This window comes from Vulpes lagopus, chromosome 11 (genome assembly GCF_018345385.1).
Source record: "Vulpes lagopus strain Blue_001 chromosome 11, ASM1834538v1, whole genome shotgun sequence".
NCBI classification, from domain to species: Eukaryota; Metazoa; Chordata; class Mammalia; order Carnivora; family Canidae; genus Vulpes; species Vulpes lagopus.
Genome location: NC_054834.1, coordinates 21,694,834 through 21,716,341, shown reverse-complemented (window position 1 = coordinate 21,716,341; position 21,508 = coordinate 21,694,834). Strand labels below are relative to the sequence as shown.

The 21,508-nt window shown below is 34.9% G+C and overlaps 1 protein-coding gene across 7 annotated transcripts in view; it reads left to right on the top strand.

Moving 5' to 3' along the window:
* CACNA2D1 (calcium voltage-gated channel auxiliary subunit alpha2delta 1) overlaps positions 1–21,508 on the top strand; it is a 477,825-nt gene that overhangs the window by 291,149 nt on the left and 165,168 nt on the right. For all 7 annotated transcript variants that reach the window (XM_041722688.1, XM_041722686.1, XM_041722687.1 and 4 more), the window contains exon 6: positions 9,922–10,051. In XM_041722688.1, the coding sequence (XP_041578622.1) occupies positions 9,922–10,051 (130 nt within the window). The remainder of the gene's footprint in view (positions 1–9,921; positions 10,052–21,508) is intronic.

The following is a 21,508-nucleotide window of genomic DNA, read 5'->3' as shown; positions in this document are numbered from 1 at the left end:
TATTTTCTTAGCAGAATCTTGCCTACATTAAAATTAATTCCAACATAATGCCGTATCTAAATGTCTTTTTGAAAGCCCAATCTTTCATGATTTTATTTTATTTTAGAGAGACAAATGTGATTGTAGAATGAGCTAGTAGAGGTATGTATCAAACAGCAACTCAGTCTATTCTAATTATTAATGAAAGAATTAAGCAAAAGTTTCTTTTCTTTTTTTTACACTATCTTATAATATGCGACCTTTACTTCAGACTCTGTTGATGACTGACATTGATTCCTCAAATAGGTGATGGCAGAGAAATCGAATATTAAATTGCTTCTGAATAGTAATTGGTTTAATCAGAAATGCTCTGTGTATTAGTTTAAAATAAATGGTTTAAATATTTTGGATGCTATATGTTTGGATTGTAACAATACTCAACATATATATGCTTATTCTATACTAGGCAGTAAGTGTTTTATATACAGTGCACCTTTTAAAGTCCACACTAATGCATTCGGACATATACTATTATTTTAATGATTTTCAGATAAGACAAATACAATTTAATGAGCTCAAGAGACCTGCCCAGTGTCACACACATGGTATTTGATTATGCAGGGAATTGAATGTCATGCTGATGGTATGATCCATAGCGAGAGTCATGTGTCACTATTCTTGCCACCCTGCCTCTACCTGGGGCACCTTTGGGAGATGAGAAAGGGCCCTGATGCGGCTGTTATAAGACTGAAGGTTACAATCTTTTGAGAGTTTTGATTTAAAATTTTAATTTATTATGCCTACTCATTATTCTGTCCTCGTTTAATTATTTGGTTTGTATTTTATCTAATTGGCTTCCTCATTGACAGTTATTTGTTTAAGGTGATTTGCAGTGGGTAAAATATGAGCTGTAGGATTGAAAAGATTGTTAGACTTGGCATCATAAATCCTCACTGATCTGATCCACTATCTGCAAGTGGTATTTACTATTGATACTTAAAAGTCTGCAGGCACCACTGTGTGAAATATAGCCACATTAAGGTTCGCTGGGGAGAAAACAAACAAACATGAAAGTAGTAAAAAGATAGCTTAGATTAGGTTCTGTTTCTTCTAGGATTTCTGCCTTTTGGTTTTTGAAGCTTTTAAAATTTTTTGAGTCTCTTTTGGCAGTTTTCTAACGCTTTGTGCTCTTGGGCATACACTCCTTTTGCAAGGATAGTTTAAACATTGATTCTCAGTTGTTGGGAGAAGTGGCGTATATAATTCTCTTTTAGATTCCATATCCACTTCTTTCTTTTCAAAGACTTTTTATTTAAAAAAAATTGTTTTTAGAGAGAGAATGAGCCGAGGAAGGGGTCAGGGGAGAGCGAGGGAGAGAGAACCCTGAGCAGACTCCATGCCCAGTGCAGAGCCTGATGTGGGACTCCATCCCAGGGCCCTGAGATCATGGCCTGAGTTGAAACCAAGAGTTGGATGCTTAACCGACAGAGTCACCCCAGCACCCCCAGTTCTTTCTTTTCAGAAGTAGTGTATGGTACCTTTATTTAGAACTCTGTAAACATTCATTAAGTTTGGAAAATTCACTGGCATCATATGGGCATTTTATACTTAACCTGTGTAAAAGTTAGTAGGCTGCACAAAGATAGGGACTGAATTGTTTTGAATGGTATCTTCATCCTTTTTTTTGGTTTGCACATATTAAGTGCACCTCCTGATATAAGAATATTTACTTATAAATTCTGTATATGTACTACTGAACTAGTATGTTTGTTAGTTCAGCTAATAGTTAATACTGTCAACTGATATATTTTGACAAGGCTCAAAAGAGGCTTTAAAAGTTTAGTGAGACTTTACAAAGTATAAGTTTAAGGGCATATGGCATTAAAAAATCACTATAAGATAAAAAAAATCACTATAAGAAAAAGCATAAGCATTTTTCCGGGATGGTTAGGTATTAAATGCCTTTGGAAATTATGATGACCTCATATTACCATGGGAAATATCTCGATAAGTCACATGACCATGGGGCACTATTATTCAATAATAAATATAAATCCAAATTGATAATAGTATCTTTTTTGACTGACTCGCCTAATTGAACTAGTGGGGCCACAGTTCCTATGTTGTAATGAGGCTAAAGAAGAGTCAGTGCTGGAAATAGAAGCATCATCTCTGTCCTTAACTTTTTGTTCAGTGCAGCTTCCATTACTAGCATTTGATCTTTGATAATTATGAATTTGCAAAGATCTTCTAGAATTACTGGCCCATGTGAAATAGGTTAAACCAGAGAAGGTAACACGTAAACATACATGCCAAGGATAGAGTACTACAGTGAAAGCGACCATCCAGTGAGAAGACAGCCCTTAAGATGTCAGTGTAAGGGGTTTCCTCTCTCTTCTTGTGGGACCTGCAGTGTGACAGGTGACCTGAGACCAGCTCACAGCAGTCAGTAAGGCAGGTGGAGGGGAGTGGTAAGTCAATCCATATAGTCCATATTAGAAGACTTTAATTTTTTTTCATATTTCATTTGCTAGAAATAGGAGTAAGTTCTAGTGTCTTCTTCCAACCCTCCAATGATTCTCTTGGAGACCACGGACACATGGGACATTCATTTTCGTTTAAATTCGTATCAAAACGGTGGCCTTGATTAACGGTGAAGGAAAGTAAAAAATAAAGTCTGAAATTGAGGCGTTAATGTCCAACTGATGTTTTAATTCATGTTCGGCTACAAATTGTCTGACTGATTGATGTCTGTAGCTCTACACTACAAATGTATTGCCCTAAATTAAGGTGCAAATCACCAGGGGCAATGGCTTCGGTTAAGGAGAGACTCCCTTGGTAAATGCTTCTCTATACCAGCATTCCACCATTTACATGTTCTTGCAGTTACTTGGCATTTAAAAAAAATTTGTAATAATTCGCTTTAAGTTAAAATTCATTGATTGCAGAATTAGAAATTTCAGAGCTAGAATGATTTTTACAGATCTTTTTCTCTTCTCTTTTGTTAAAAGAAAGAGAAAGAGAGAAAGAAGAAGGAAGGAGGGAAGGAAGGAAGGAAGGAAGGAAGGAAGGAAGGAAGGAAGGAAGGAAAAAGAGTGAGCAAGGTTTGAGAATTGAAATGAAAATGAGAACCTAGATTCCTGACTGACACACTGTTTGTCCATTTACCAGATTGCTTCCAACTTTTGTGCTTGCTTCATACTGAAATAGAAAAAGCATAAGTTTGGCGGCCAGGAAACATAGGTTCAAGTTTATTTATTCACTCAGAAAAACTAAAAATGTGGCAGGCTAATACAGTTCTAAGCAATAGTCTAGGTGCCAGGGATACAACTAAACAATGCCAATGAGGTCTCTTGCTCTCGGGGAGATTGTATTTTAGTGTAATGAGATTGCAAATGTAGGGCAAAGAAAAGGTTAAATAATTGCAGTTAGATTAGTGCTCTGAAGGTGATAAATGGAGTAATATATTCAGGATTCTATGGGGGTAATTTAGATGGAGGATCTCCAAGAAAGGATTTTTCAACTGTGATCTGAAAAATGCACTAGTGCTGTGAAAGGGAGTCAGGAAGACATGAGGCAAAAGAAACAGCAAGGATATTTGGACCAGGAAGAGCATGGTAGTGGAGAGACCAGAAAACAGGCCAGGTATGGTAGGAACATCATGGGCAAGGATATGAAAAGTGGAAGAGTTGTCAGGCAGGAAATACATCATATGGAGTCTTGCAGGCCATAGGCAGGTTTTCATTTCATGTGAGTATGGTGGGGATATTGCAGACCTGGAGTCTAGGCTCTATGATTATACCTTAATTATATGGCATTAGGCACTCTTTGCCTTGGATATCAAGGGAAAATGATTGATCTTTCTCCTCTGTAGTTTTTTTTTAAACCTTTTGCTCTTACAGTATTTAATAAAGTATATTTGTCTATTCTAATATTTAGAATATAAAATTGTGCTTTTAATTTTTTAGAAGTAGAATGGCTTCATTTAAATGTTTTCTTTTTGAAATATAAATAAGACGGTATGGTTTCCATGGAGAAGTGCTGTATTGAACTTCTAGACTCTCTAAAATCACATAGTTCTTTTCATATGTAAGATACCATTTCATAATTCCTTAGTGGAGAAAAATATCCTATCAGCCTTTCCCCAAAATTTAGTTTAAATATTTATATATAAAATATTTACATTTAATAACTATTTAAAATAAAATAAACTATTTAAATATATATACATAGGATAGTATGACATGCTTTTCTTATGCAGGTGGTTTGAAAATCTCATATGCCATGTGGCATGTTTTAAACCAGGCCGCAACCCTTCCTGTGAACACACTTACCTGTATTGGGATTCCAAGGGCTCTCATTCTCCTTGTGTGCTAGGTCCTGGGATAGGTGGTTTACATACCTTCATCCATCATGCAAACTAAAATTACATCAATCTATTTTGAGGATGTTCTCAGATTCTGTATTTTAGCTTGTTTGAATGTTATCATGGTAATCTTTATCAGCAAGAACCTTAATACACTTCATTTAAGCAATGTCTATTTTGGTTTTTTAATATAATTTAATAAACAAGTTATTGCAGTGACTAGTATCCCTTTTTCAGTTAATTTAGTTTGGTTTTATTTCACATCCATACTTGTTTTTCACTCCCTGTCCTATTTGGAAACAGTATATATACAGTGTGTATGTGTGTGTATATATATATATAATATAATATAATATATAATATAATATAATGTAATATAATATAATATAATATAATATAATATAATATAATATATTGCTTTAATACCCTCTACAATACTTCTTAACTTGCTGTTTGTTATTGTGGAGTTTCAGCTGCTTACTCTTCCCTTTTCCCCTCAAAGTCTGATTATTTCAGCCTGTTTCTTCTCTTTTGTATGTCGTAATTAGTAATAGAAGATTACATAAAGGTTTAACAATGAATATAATCTTTAAGAACTAGAATTGTTTCGGGCACCTGGGTAGCTCAGTGGTTGAGCTTCTGCCTTCTGCTCAAGGCATGACCTCGGAGGTCCAGGATCCAGTCTCCCATGGGGCTCCCTGCAGAGAGCCTGCTTCTCCCTCTGCCTGTGTCTCTGCCTCTCTCTGTGTGTCTGTCATGAATAAATAAATAAAATCTTTAAAAAAAGAACTAGAATTGTTTCTTTGATTTTTCTTTTGACTACTAATGTTATAAATTTGCTTTTCATGTTAACTTTAAAACTTTTTTATTAATGCATTGAGTAAATTGCTTCTGAAGAATTAATGTCATACTTTTTCTGCAAGGTAAACCTGAGGAATTATAACTTTTTAATTACCTGAAGAACTGGAGAAATCCTCTGAATTCATTTTTAAAAACCTCTTGTTTCTTCATCGAACATATTATGATTCGCTAAACTCATACATTTCTGCAAAGGCAATATGGGCATTTATTAAATTTACAATTTAAAAATGCTCTTCTTATGATTTAGTAAAACAAAGTTCAAATGTTATATTGAATCTTTACTATGTAATTTAGACTGTCCTTCAATTTGTGTTTCTTTTCTAATACTAGTCATCCAGGGGATACTTCCCTGAATCAGACCATCTTCAAGGTGAAAATAGCAACGTAAACCAATTAAGTCATGAGACACAACAATGTTCTTACTGCCACTGTAACTGGATTCATTATTTAATATTCAGCTTGGCCTTACAACCTGACCAGAATGATTAGGCTGGATGATGCTCAGCACCTTTTTCTCTCTATTCATTATTCATTAATTTGGCATGGTCAGCTGGCAGCTGTTTTGATGAATTTCCATTTCTAATTGATGCAAATGACTTACTACTAAAAAGAAGACTTTCAGGGCACCTGATTGGCTCAGTCAGATAAGCACCCAACTCTTAGTTTCAGTTTAGGTCATGATCTCGGGGTTGGGAGATTGAGCACTGAGTCAGGCTCTGCACTCCATACAGAGTCTGCTTGAGATTCTCTCTCCCCCTCTCCCTCTGCCCTTTACCTCTCTCTCTCTTTCTCTCTCTCTCTCTGTCAAATAAATCTTAAAAAGAAGGAGGCTTTCCTCTGTAGGGTCAGAACAGGTACCCAGCTTTAACTAATGAAACATCACAGAATGGTTAAGATACCAACGGTAAACTAGTGGTTACATAGGCAACATTGCTTTTTAATCCATGGAGTTGACGCCAACATCCTGGTATACCAGACTTTTTAGATTTAGTGATTAAGAAAGTCTATTTTAAATATATTATATGCATGGTAATTATTTATATTGGATGATATAACATGCCTAAAGGGCATATATCCAAATTTTTATTTGATATTGGGAATAGTAGTAAAACTAACTAACTAACTAACTAAATAAATAAATAAATAAATATCTAAAATCAGTTATGGCTATATTGTGTTAAAGTTGCAGATCTCTATTATAAAAATATCTATGAAATAGTTATGAAAAAGAAAAAGATGTGTTTAGAGTCAGAAATTTTAAAACACATACCGGAGAAGTGTACACCAGGCTATAGTCTCTAGTTATGTAAGTATTTGGATCATTACACAAGAACTAATCTATTTAACTCTTTTCACTAGGGAGATCGAAATACCAATTGTGTTACTTACATAGAGAGTCTCAGTGAACCATTCTTTCTCAGTATCAACTAATACTTGCACAGTGTTATGGAACACAGAAAAATAAGAGAGCAAGGAAGCTGAACTTAACCATGGTATGATTGTGAACAGAGTTTCTAGTTGAGCATGTGCAATGTGAATTGTGACAGTGATTAAGATACTTTCTATTGCAATTTAGGTAAAATATATATAAGCTTTTATTTTCTAAACATTTTGCTATCAGTTAAAAAAATAAACATTTTATCAATAGAATATTTTTTACATTTTAAGTTCATGTGATAAAGGTAACAAGATATTAAAAACAAATATATTAGTATAAATACCAATTTTATCAATGTTTCATTTGAGATCAATATATTAAATATGCAAGAGCCTTTTGCGTCTGTCACAGACTTATTATTTTGCCTTTCCAAATTAAATTTGCTAATATGTACTGCTTGTGAAATTGAATGGCCTGCCCATTCAAAACTGGCTTGTACTTGGGTCTCTGAGTGATCTAATCTATTATTTAATGACTGGAATTATATTGAGATGAATAGTATGAGAAACATACTTATCATGTTTCACTTGTGTGTTCTAATAAATGCATTCAATTATATTTTAGAGTAGGCCCATTCAGTTTCTCTGTATACATTTATATATGGTAGTCTGTAGAATTCAAGAGACAAATTTATGGGGGAAAATGTTGGAAAGAGATATGCTTATTTTTTCTTCTTGTATGTTCTGGTAAATAGGAAATTTCAATTGCAGGAGAATTTATTTGAAACTTTTAATTAGCATATTAAACAACATATGTTAAGCTTTTCTTCAAATTCCTTTTCTCACTTTTTTTGTATCTAATATTTGCTATATTTTCATTATATCATATAATGCCATAATATATCAAGATGGGCAGAGACATAGCTAGTGATGGTATCATCATAAGTCACAGTAATTTCGTAGGTTTAAGAAAATAAATGAGGTACATTTAGAAAGTCTAATATCTTCATGAAAATAATTCATGGAGACTACAACAGGGAGAACCACAGAGAGAAGCTGTATTATTTTTTTTCTTTATATACTTACCAACTGTGCATTAAAACTAGTCCTGATACATGATTATACAAATTGAGAAAATTGAGAAGTACATTATTAATTTTTAAAAATTATTTTGAAAACTACCTATTTGTTTTAGTTATTCCTAAAAGCTCTTTATATGGTGATTTAAAAGTGTAAGAATCTCTATAAAGTGTATTTAAAACTTGGTGTTTAAAAAAATAAAAATAAAAAACTTGCTATTTTTAAGTGTGAGAGGATTCAGAGGAAACAACTTTTACTTTAGTAAGATAATCATATAATGCTTAATAGCACTCTACAAAGGACGTAAAACAAAAATTAACATTTTTTCATTACAATCACATGTTCATTGTATTATTGGAAAAAGCAAGAGAACACAAACATGAAACATAGTTATATTTCATAACTATAAAACCAACAATAGTGCTTGTACCATTTACTCTGTATTCATCCATCATTTCTCCCTCTACCTCTTTCTCTCAAAATAATAGATCTTTTTTCCTCCTTTTTGCTTAACATTTCCTTTTTAAAGTTACAAACACAGTTTATATGTGCATTCCCAATGTAATCAGTCATTTATATTACTTAATAACACACAATTGTATCTCTGATAATTGTGACGTGCTATTGTTGAACATTTAACTTGTTTCCCGATTTAGATAGTGAATGGCATTTCTCTAAATATCTCAGGATACTAATGTGTTCTTTAGTCATTTAAGTTTTCAGAGCTGTATGGACAGTTGTGCATTTAGTTCTTCGTAAACCTGCTGACTTCATGTTGTTGGCACTTTCTTCCAGCCTTCTTAGGAAATTTTCTGGTTGTCCAATTATGTCTTTTCTCTTGTTTATCACTTGTATCATCACTGTAGTGTGCTGCCAAAAAGAGTCCAATTTGATTTGTTTTTTTCAGTTTGGTTTTGAGGAGATTACCTTTGGAAGATGGAAAACAGTGTCTAACATTGAGTTGAAAATAAAAGTATGAACTTAAAATTTAAAAAGGGCAGAGTTTAAAATAACTGTATTTGAACTGAAAAAATATTTAACATAATTAGCAAAAACAACAAAAACATTACAGAGATACATTTTGGATAAATGAATGTGATTCTCTTTTCCTGCCAGGGGAGGGCCATAAGCTAATTCAGTATCAAAAGCCTAGTTTGAATAGGTAGAAAATTAATCTTCAACCTTAAACTCCTATGGGCTTTTCTTGAATCATTATTGATTGGAGCTTACCTGCTACCTCAGGAGACAGAAATGGTTGCAGTTAGGATGTAATTGTGCTTAGTTACAGAAGATCCTTTCTGGTATACTTTATTTTATTTTTTTTTGGTATACTTTATTTTTAAAACAAAACAAAACAAAAATTTACAAATGGAAAGCTTGCAAAAATCAAGGGAACATGATACAAAATAATCCTTCATTGCTAGCTTTTGGCAGTCATGTTTACCATAAGTGGTCAAGCCAAGAATTGTCTGCAACTGCATATAAAATTTTAGTAACATAGATAGTGAAATTTATATTGAGGGGTAATTTTAATTCAATTGTATTTAAAGGAATAAATTCCATTCTGTAAATGCATATTTTAATAAGTACTGTGTGAAAAAGCTCTGGTGTCCTTAGGATGATCCTGAGTGACTCCAACATTGAAGAAATGAGGAGAGAAGTTAGATTTTAATGTGAATAATATAAAGATAATGCTAATTCTGATACCCGAATATAATTTGTGTACCTGATGTCATCATGGTACTGTATTCTACTTATTTATTTATTTTTTACAATATTTCTTCTACGGGGTTTCTTTTTTTTACTGTGATATACTTAATATATAGCATAATAGTTTCAAGTGTATGACACAATTACTCATATTGGTATATATTGCAAAATGAGTAGCACAGTAAGTCTAGTTAGATGTCATCATGGTACTATATATATATATATATACATATACATATATATTAAGATTTTACTTATTTGAGAGAGCAGAGGCACATGAGCAGGGGAGGGGCAGAGGGAGAAGCCGACTCCCCTCTAAGCAGGGAGCCAGACATAGGACTCTATTCTGGGACTCAGGATTGTGACTTGAGCCGAAGGTAGATGCTTAACCGAGTGAGCCACCCAGGCATCCCAGTACTGTATTTTTAAATATTCTTATACATCTATTTTTTTTGAAGACTGTGCATTTGTCAAATGAAGAATGAATGTGGAGTATCTGTTATCTTAAGTTGTAACATTCTTTTTATTGTCTGTCTTCTCTAATACAGCCTGAAAAAAATGAGAGTGAGCCAGGCAGCCAGAGGATAAAACCTGTTTTTATTGATGATGCTAATTTTGGACGACAGATATCCTATCAACATGCAGCAGTCCATATCCCCACTGACATCTATGAGGGCTGTAAGTAAACGGATTTGAACTGCTGTTGGAATACCGCGGTCTTGTCTGTTTTTGTTCTCTGATTTGGTGCCGTTTTGTTTAAGTGTCCTGTAAGATTCTTACTAGTTCCTGTAAGATTCTGTGCTCAATTCCCTATAAAAGAAATTCGATTTTCATGAGCAGTTTATGTTCGTGTAGCTGCACCCTGAATATTTGTAGGAGAGTCCACATCCTTTGGAGATGTCCTTCCACCCCATTGTTGAGGAAGTCATTCTGCCTTCCCAATGGCCATCAAAACTGAAAATTAGTAAGATTGGGTTTTTAAAAAATCCAAATTACATAGCACAAGTGTTTATAATGCAAGTATACTTACACAAAGTGTAAAGGGAGAGAGCGGTACATTTCAGATTTAAAACCCACATCTTAAGTGTATGTGTCTGGCTGCCTCACCACAGCTTATAGATAAAGCACGTGCCTCCCAGTACACTGTGGGCTCAAGATGAATGTGGGAGAAAGAGTAAAGTGGAGAACCACTGAGTGGAAGACTTGCTGAGAAGGCTCCACTGAGAGAAAGAGAGGGAAGGAGCTCCTTAGGCGGACAGGGCAGGGCCTGGGCCAGGGCCCGAGATGCCCTCTGTTAGTAAGGGCAGAGCCTGGAAGCTGGTGAGGAATTGCCCCGAGGGCAGTTTGCATGGACGAGGACCACCCGAGACCCAGAGAGCAGGGTCCTTGTTCAGTCACGCCTCTGTGTTCCGGGTCCACCATTCTCTAGGCAGTTCCTACTCTGCCTTCTTGCCTAAGTAACGGGTAAGAAGAAGGGACCACTTGAGATCTTTAAAGTGTGTTTCTTCTGTTCCCCTTAAGTAGAGAGGCTGTGCGGTGATTGGATACCCAGAACCGCGTGGGGTCTGGAGCCAGGTGGCCTGAGTTCAAAACTAGATCTTTGTACTTTTTAAAAGATGTTATTTACTTGAGAGACAGAGAAAGAGAGAGAGAGAGAGAGAGAGAGAGAGAGAGAGGGAGAGATTGAGCGCAAGCAGGGAAGGGGGGCGGTGTGCAGAGGGAGGAAGAGGAGCAGACTCCTCGCTGAGCAGGGAGCCTGAAGTGGGGCTCCAACCCCCGACCCGAGGATCATGACCTGAGCTGGCAGTAGACACCTGATCGCCTGAGCCACCCAGGCGCCCCGTCACATGCAGTATTTTTTCTCTCACAAATCCTTTAAATTTCTGGGCAAGGGTTTTCTCACCTGTAGAATGGGGTTAAGATTACTAACCTAAAAGATGACTGAGGTTAAAGTAAGTTAATCCACTTGTTTTCCAGCCTAGTAGTAGGTACTATTTAATTGTTTATTGTTACTGTTCATTACAATTGAAGTTTATTTAAGCACAGGGGACTGAGTACAGGACTAAGAAAATAAATGATGATTTGTATTTTGGATTCACTCTGAGATTGATTAAGAGAATTTGAAGTGCATGTGTCATTCTTTTCATAACAAATCTCATCTTGATCAAATTATTGTGTTCTGTTTTTTAATTTTTTAAAAATATATAATGTTTTTTTCCTATCAGTTCTTTTAAGATATTAAATGTATGATCTTTCACTATTGACAATAGAAACAAAATGATGTGTATAGGTAGTTTCTATTGTTACATGAGAATTAAACATTAGACTTACAGCACTACTGCGAATTCCTTTTAGGAATTACCTGGGATTTAAGTTCAGATTTTTTCTTTTAACTTGGCTTATTGTGTACTTTTTAAAAGAATTCTCTTGATACTTGCAATTACATTTTGTAACTGTTAAAACTATTCAGATCATACTGAGCTATATGATACTCATTCTTCAAAAAATATTTCATCTGTATTCATTTCAGATTTTTTATCACCAGTTGTTTTTTTTTTTTTTGGTATGCCAACAAAATAATCTTATAACTTAAAGATTGTATCTTTCTGTTGAATTCACATTAGAAGAACAAACATACCGGCTGGATATAGAAGTTTTGAGTCAAAATATTTTTTTGTCCTACTCTTACGGATATCCTTGGTACTGTTTTTTTGACCTGTATTACTATGTTGAAGAAACTGTAGGCCAGGGTCAGTGTTTTCAGTTTGTTACAAAGCTGTCATTATTGTATTTCTGTTTTGTTGCCTCATATTTGGGGATTTTTTTTTCTTCTAAAAATCAGTATTATTAAGAAGATACTCAAAGTCACTGATTTTACATAGCATAAGTGCACACAAATAATTTATGTAATACTTTGTCAAAATATTTATTTGGGGGATGCTTGGGTGGCTCGGCGGTTGAGCATCTGCCTTTGGCTCAGAGCGTGATTCTAGGGTCCAGGATTGAGTCCCACGTTGGGTTCCCTGCAGGGAGCCTGCTTCTCCCTCTGCCTGTGTCTCTGCCTCTCTCTCTGTGTCTCATGAATACATAAATAAAATATTTTAAAAAATAGAATATATATTTACATGGAGAACTTGTATGTAAAAGAAACTAAAGCAAGAACCACTATGACTGAAATAAATAGGGCATGAATGGAACCCTGGCTCCTTCACCACCTACGTTCTTAGAGAGGAAGTCTGTCCAGGATTAGCAGACAAGATGGATTCTCTGAGCGACTCCATAGATTGCTGTTTATCATTCCCAAAGAAAAGAAAAATAGCAAGGTTTGAATCTGCTTGCTTGTGGATCCAGCAGTTTGGGGAGGTAGGAATGGGTGCTTTGGAGAGCTTTGCCTGAGTGCTGGTTCTCCCTAATTCTCCCCAAGGTTGATAGGGCAGCAAGAGCCAGTGGGCCACAGCACTGTTCTTTGCTGGGCATGAACACCTTTCACTGGTGAGGCTTGGAAAGAGGCCTTGCGCATAGTTCCTGGTGTGTATGGCACATGAGGTGCCCCTCTATGGCCTGGAGCTTACTTCCTGGTCATGAGACAGCACTTCAGACCGGTATGTTATACAGACTCAGTTACCCCACTGGCCTATTCAGCCAGTTCCCTACCTTCAGAGGCACAAAATAATGAGGCTCTTCATACTTTCTCTCACTCCCATTCCTAAAGAGCAGTAAATCTTTTTTTCTTTTTTCCTCTCTCTGTAGAAAAATTTCCCTGCGGTTCAGGAAATCTAATAGGGAGCGTCAAGAAATCCTCAAATTTTTCATTGCATTCTCAAGGAAGGCTATGGGTATTTGACACATTTTTAAAAATCCCCCCTTTCTAAAAAGCATTTACCATGGTGGCAAATTTTAATATAACATAAATATTTAATATAGAAAATTAAGGTCTCCAGAAATAGGACCTCCTGAAGCTAATCATGATTAACAGTTTGGGGCCATAGTCCTATAGAATAACTTTAAATGCAGGAACTAATGGTCCAAATGAGATTTTTCACACTGCTTTTCAACTTGCTTTATTTCTCAACTTAGAGATTCTTGTTAAAGTATTAGAAGAAGACTGCAAATAGAAGAAAGGTTTCCCTTCCAGAGTAGGTTACCCAGACAAAATAAAGACCAAGTGACCTTGCTTAGTTTCTCAATGACAGGTTCGAGAAGTAAATGCAAAAATACATCTCATTTTTCCCCTAGATCATTACTGCCTAATTTACCAGCCTACTAAGTTTCCTTGTGCATACCTATTGTGAACAACAGAGGCTGAAAGACTCCACAGTTCAGTTGGCCCGGTTCATTTAATAACACCAGTTTTTTGAGTTGAGTAGTTGCTTGACTCCATGCTAACCATTTTTAATGTAATATTTCCCTTATTTACTATAACATAGTTTGGGTAATTTTGAAGAAGGGGAAAACTGAAGCAGTCTTTGAGGAAAGGCCATATTATTAGTAAGGGATGGGGTAAAACTTCAGATAAAGTCTAATTCCCATCTTTATATTTTTAGTCACTATGATAATTGAACTTCCTGATATTGTACATTTGAGTTAATTTTAACTCTTCTGTTATCCTGAATTGTCCACAATAATGTGTTCTGCCTGAGAATCTTTATTTTCTTACTCTTTTTTCCCTCTTTATTTGATTTTTTCCTTTTAAATTGCATTCATATTTAAAGTCATCTAAAGATAATTTTTAAAATAATATTAAGTGTGACATGGCATACACAAGCCAAGCCTTTTTTTTTTAGTGTATTGCAAAAGAGTTTTGAATTTTAAAAGTATTTTTCTTTCCAGTTTAGAGTAAACTGCACATATCTACAGAAGATGATTTTAATAATCTTAGGGAATACAAAATACTTTGATTTTGAAAAAAAGATAAAATATTTAAATACGTGTTTCCAGAAGTCCTAAGACATGCTTGGGAATGTGTCTTGATTAAAAAATAAATAAATAAAATTAAAATAAATAAAAGAAGAAGGTAAAAAACTCTGTCTTGGATTATTTATTTAGTCTCATTTATCTTAATATTGGTTTCTCCCCTTTGCTGAAATCTCATCAGTAAGACTCTGACCTTGCCTGGCCTCTACTCTTTTAAAATTCATATTCCATGAGATGTGCTGTGTGAGTAAATGACACAGGAGTAAAATAAAAAATGTCAACAAGATCTTGAAATTTAATAATTACTGGTATTCTTGCAGTTCATTGGAACATAGCAGATTTACAGGATTGTTCTAGGTTTCTGAATTTAATAAATGTGAAAGCTGACTTTAATTGAAGGCTTAACTGAAGGGAAACAGCCTCTTCTTTCACTGAGACAATGTGTGACTATATTCTCATAAGGAATTTCATGTTCTAATTTCTAAAAGGCAATTACTTTTTAAAGTCCCAAGAATTGAAATGTGATTATCTTTGCTCATTGATATATTTAAAGTTTTAGAATAGTACATTTAATTAGAACCCTATTGGAAAGTGTTCATTTTTGAGAATTTCACTCTGGTACTTTTAATTTAGAGAGCTTTGAAACCATACTTAATTTTCAGATCTAATTTATCTGTTGGACTGTTAACAATAACAACGTAGAAACTAGTAATAGAAGGATTGAATATTATGACAATTTGGTTTTAGTCACAGAACTTACTTTTTAAATCATTTTATTTATTTTTTGAAAAGGTTTTATTTATTAATTCATAAGAGACAGAGAGAGAGGCGGAGACACAGGCAGAGGGAAAAGCAGGCTTCCTGCAGGGAGCCCGACGTGGAACTCAATCCCAGGACCCCAGGATCATGTCCTGAGCCAGAGGCAGACACTCAACCATTGAGCCACTCAGGTGACCCTTAAATCACTTTAGATTCAGGTATAGGAGCTCTCTTCATAGAATGCTCTTTAGTCATTTATCAATAGATATTTATATTTATAAACATATTCTAGTTCCAAAAGAATTTACAGTAATAAGAGAAAATAGTAACTCCAAATTGCATAACATATTCAGGTACTCAATATTTTTGTCCTTATATTGTAATGTAAGCAAGGCAATTATTTCCATTTTAAAAATTGAAAGAAACTTTTATCACAAGGGAGTATTCATTTTGATAAAGGAAGACAGAATTTTCAGGAATTGTCTTTTAAAGTCTCATCTGTTTTACTAATGATATTTTTTATAAATTGAACTACTTAAAATTACTAATACTGCCATTGCAGTCTTTTTTTTATAAATTTTTATTTATTTATGATAGTCACACACACACACACACACAGAGGCAGAGACATAGGCAGAGGGAGAAGCAGGCTCCACGCACCGGGAGCCCAACGTGAGATTCGATCTGGGGTCTCCAGGATTGTGCCCTGGGCCAAAGGCAGGCACTAAACCGCTGCACCACCCCGGGATCCCTATTGCAGTCTGTCTTGATGTTGATTTTGTCTTTATAGCCACAGTGTCTCAAATGTCAGTTTAAAAATTAGAGGAAAGAGCTGCCCTGCCTTTGCTGACAATTAGATAGCTTTTCAATTTTCATAAATTTTAACAAGTAATCTGTTCCAAGAGATGGACACTATTTAATTATAGAGTGCCAATTAATAACTTTCATTTGTTTTAAACAACTTATTTTGTTATTCCAACAAATAACAGAGTGGGCAATATCTCTTCCATAGATTTAGAGACTTAATATTTTAGTTGATTGGCATCCTCAAAATAAGGTTGTATGACTTTACAGGTCCAACAGTTGTAAAGATAGATGAAAACTATCTTTTAAAAAAATATTTGGTGCTTTTAGGCAAAAGGCTGGATTCATGAGGAGTGTATGTACTCACAAGTCTATCTTTTTTTTTTTTTCCAAATTATAGTCCCTTTGAAGAGATTTCACTAGACTGATGTTACTTTATAGTATTGCTTCACCAGATACATTTTGTAAGAGAAGAAACTTTACATGGTATTTGTATAATATTTACTTTCAGTGTATAGTATTATTTTTTAAATTGCATTTAGCTTTAGAAATGAAGTTTGTCCCATATGTCTTTTTTTTTTTTAATAAACTGAAATTAAATGGGCAACCTGGGTGGCTCAGTGGTTTAGTGTCTCCTTTGGCCCAGGGTGTGATCCTGGAGACCTGGGATTGAGTCCCACGTCGGGCTCCCTGCATGGAGCCTGCTTCTCCCTCTGCCTGTGTCTCTGCCTCTCTCTCTCTCTCTGTTTCTCATGAATAAATAAAATCTTTAAGAGAATAATAGAAAAAAAAAAACCTAAAATTAAAGAGTAAAATTGTGAATTCTTGGATAATAAGTGATCTGAAGGAAATGCAGCCTTGGGGAATAGGATTACTTGGTGTAACTTAAAATGATTAATAGGAATAAGGTAGATTACTTTGAATGTAGCTGGTTTGAATATAACCAAGATGGATTTTAAAAAGTTAACTAAAAAGGACAAGAGCTATCAACTATAGACCTAATTGTTTTTTTTCACATACTGTTTGATTTTGAAAAATGCATTCTCTTCTTTTAAATTATATTGACCATAATGATTGTTGATAGATTTCAATCTCAGTTATCTCACGAGTGTATAATATCTTCAATCTGTATTTGGCATATTATTTAACAAATATTTTATTTATAGGATAGCTCAGGAAAAAAATAACCTATAGACAAAAGTCAAAATAGTGCTCTGTTCTCAAAATACCAAATAATATAGATTATATTTATATGTACTAAGCAAAATACACTTCTATAATAAAGCAGTATTAAAAGTTTGAGGTAAAATATTATAAACTGTCTTATATATGTATAGAAATCTAGGAACATTCAAGATGAGATAACTTGGACCTCTTTAGTTTTATTAAACATGGTATTATTGAATTACCTCAGAAGCAACTAATAAGTGAAATTTTACTAATTTTAGTTTCTTATATGTTCAATACATATCATGAGTAGAAAAAAAATTTTTTTTTTTTTTTATGAGTAGAAAAAAAATTTTTTTTTTTTTTTATGAGTAGAAAAATTATAGAATGTTTTCTTTAATTTGCCTGTAATGGATGGAAGTGGAGCATAAAATGAGCAAATAAACAATAGAATGGGCAGTATGATAGAATAATAAATATTTTGTATAAAAACAGGGAAGGGTGTTAGGTAGTTCCTGGGTTAGGAGTGGGGAGTTGGTATTTTAAAATAGTAAAAAGGGATCCCTGGGTGGCGCAGCAGTTTGGCGCCTGCCTTTGGCCCAGGGCGCGATCCTGGAGACCCGGGATCGGATCCCACATCAGTCTCCCTGTGCATGGAGCCTGCTTCTTCCTCTGCCTATGTCTCTGCCTCTCTCTCTCTCTCTCTCTGTGACTATCATAAAAAAAAAAATTAAAAAAAATAAAATAGGTAAAAGGAAGGCCTTGTGAATAAGACAACAGAGGCCTTGTCACGTGTAGCCTAATGGATAACTGCAAAGACTGATTTTTACTGTTACTGTTGTAGTTTAGTATGCTTTAACAATATACCTTAGACTGAGTGGCTTATACAGTAGATATTTTATTTCTTACAGTTCTAGAGGCTCTGTAGTCCGAGATCAAAGTGCTAGCTGATTTAGTTCCTAGAGAAGGTTCTCTTTCTGGCTTACAAATGGCCACCATCTTGCTCTATGCTCAAATGACCGTTTCTTCGCACACATGGGGAGAGAACACAAGCTCTGATCTCTCTTCCTCTTCATATGAAGACCCTAATCTACTGTCGAAGTTCTGTCTCCATGAACTCATCTATCTCTGAAGACTTCTCAAAGACCCCCCTACTAATGCTGTCACATGGTGGGGGGGTTAGAGCTTCCACATGGGAATTTTGGGAGGACACAGACATATGGGAGCTGTTTGGAAGTAATGAAGGTAAAATGAGTTGATGAAGTTGAGGCCCTAAATCTTGCAGGATGGGTGGCCTTAAAAGAAGAGGTTCTAACATCTGCGCACACGCACACACACACAAAGAGGTTATGATATATGCACGTGCACACACATGCATACACATGTGTGCGCACATGCACACACACAAAAGTTCATGTGAAGACATAACAAGAAGGAAATTGTCTACAAGCCCAGTGCGAATGCCATTACAAGAAGTCAAAAAGGCAGTCACGTTGATCTACGCCTCCAGAACTATGAGGAAATAAATTTCTCATTTAAGCCACCCAGTCAATGGTGTTTAGTTATGGCACTCAGGGATGCCTAAAACCCAAATTTATTTCCTGAGAAAAAAAATACTATAGTCTTAAATTCAGAGTTTAAAAGAATAAGGAAAAAAAAGCTATGAAAAAGTTAAATTGGATATTTTATACTTTGTACTGAAATACAATAGTTGAGAAATACTTGCCTCCTATATTTAGATTTACAACCCCCACTTTTTTTTTTCATTTTTAATTCAGAATTGTGGTTTCTGTACTTCCCTTTGAAGCACTTGTGCCCTGGAAAGCAATTAATTTCCACTGAACTCAACAGATGTGACTTGATTAGAACAACAATGAATTTTCAATTCTAACCCTCCATAGCAATGATTAAATTGATGATTTTCCTAGAGAATTCCCTATGCTATTTGTGGATATGTAGGCTTTGCAGATGTAGAGATTGAAATTTATAGTTAGTGAAGTGTGGTTTTTGTTTCATTTTTGTTTTGTCACATTTAAAAGATGGTAGAAGACTTATTATTACAACCTGATTGTCTAGTCATTCAATCATGGTGCCCAGTGTCCAAGATGGTGCTGACAAATGATTTACCATTCTGTGCAGATAATATTGTTTTGTGCACACTACAGTCTGATTACATTTTGAAACACTGTTCCTGGTTCAATTTGCAAAGGATCTCTGTCCCTTAATTGAAACTTGAGGGATATTTTAACCCATGACTATATCTGGAATTACAAAAATCCATAGATCTCATTAAAAATAAGGTAGAAATAATAGTTATCTTAAGAACTGATTTATAAGGTTCACTCCCCTCCTTTATGTGAACACGTATGACGGTGGTTGCTTCTGTCTTTTTCATCACCTGCCATGTTATTTGACAACTACTCATTATTACTAGCAGAATTTTTCTGGCATGTTCTAAACAAAATTTGTTTTACCCAATATTTTCCATTTTAAATGACCATGTCACATTAACACAAGTGTATATTTCATTTAATTCACATCATCTCTTTGTTGAGAAAATTTTATACTAATGACAAGTGGGCACAATACTTCTGATAAAATTTGTAACTCACTTTGTGTTCTATAGGAATCACTTTGTTGTACAAGTGTGACACATGGTTTGTTGTGATAATCTAACTTTATTTTGTTAGCCTCCTAAACATTTTCAGTGAATGACTATGGATGATGGTGACTTTCCTGGGGACTTTATAATAATGAAGTAGCTATGGTCCCTGAAGTCCTAAAAATAGTTTCAAAAGTTTCAATTCAGAAATTAAAATGTGTATTGCCACATGATAGCCCAAATTCCCAATTTGACTTAGTATTAAGTCTCCTCCCCTACCCTAGATGAGAGCTAATGAGAAAGCCCATAGTAGAGAAAGGGGCCAAGAGGGTGGGCATTTCTCAGCCACTCTGAATTTTACCCCCTGCCTCCCCAGGGAGAAACAAGGAGGGGAGGGGGAAGGAAAGGAAGATCTTTGTTGCTCCGCTGGATGGCTTTAAGGCCCGGCTAGGTAGATGATGGGTCTTAGACATAATTTAAACTTTTTCTTTGAGGAGAGGTTTTATGGGTTTTTGAGACCTTTCTTGCTGGGTTCTCCTCTTCTGCAGTTCCTTGGACTTAGCAAACATCTTTATATGGTGAGAACCTAATACTAGTTTGTTCCATAGCCCTGGATAGCATTACAGATTTGCCTCCTCAGAACCACCTACGGTGCTACAGGACAATAGTAACATCTACATACTTCAGCCAGTCTTAGTAGATCCTACCATGTCAGCCAAAATTGGGGCATAAAACGTCGTATAGCTTATAATGATGTATTGTATGTCTCTTGTACTATATTTCATTACAAAATTCTCCTATTGTTGCGTATTTGGCCAAATGGAAATTCTCCTGTTCTTAGGAGCTTCATGAAGAATGTTCTCTAAGTAAAGAGTACCTGGAAAGGTGTTTAAAGAATTTAACATACGTGGTTATTTTTTTTTTTAAGATTTGATTTATTTATTAGAGGGAGAGAGAAAGCATGAACAGAGGCAGTGGCAGTGGAAGCAGACGCAGAGACAGAGGAAGAGGGAGATGCAGACTCCCCAAGGAGCAGGGACCCCAGCTTGGGTCTCAATCCCCAAGACTCCGAGATCATGACCTGATCTGAAGGCAGACACAACCAGTTTTTCCACCCAGATGCCCCATAATTTTGGTATTGAATTAAATATAAAACCTCATCTAATAAGGCTACACCCATGTTTAGGTCACATAAATCACAGCACTTGGTCTAGCATACTATAACTCATGAAGGAACATCCTAGATCTTCACTTGTTTTCAGAACTGATATTTCTCAGTGTCCTTTTTTAAGGGAGAGATCAAATATTGTGCAACATGGTTGTTAAATGTTCTAAATTCCTTTTTGTTTTTCATATTTTGTTGGGAGCAGAGTTAAAAAGAAAATACTCTGAATTTTTTTAGTTTATTAATGAACAACAATTATTATTGTTATAATAATTATATTATTGTTATAATAATTATAACAGTTATTGCTACCCTTTTGCTTACTGTTTAGTGGGAACAACAAGTAAAAATTACTGTTTTTTTTTCTTCTAAAAAGAAATTTGATAGGGAACATAGAGGTACGGTATGAAAGGATATGTGTACAATTCAATTCCTCTGTAAATCTGATGGCTGGAAATCAGAAGTGTACTTGGCTAGCTTTCTATGATGCGTATAACAAGTGACAGGCCATTCAAAGGTTGAAGAACAGAGATAATGAAATCTTAAATTAGAATAGCTTTCCAAACAGACTGACAGTACTGTTCAGAACAAATTAAAAAGGGATTGACAATTGGAGAGAAAATGGAGGTCTGGAATTTGAGATGAGAATTTTTTAATCATCTGGCATTTTGCTCATGTATAAAATCTTAGATTTCTCCCTGGAGATAAAATACATTTAAAAGAT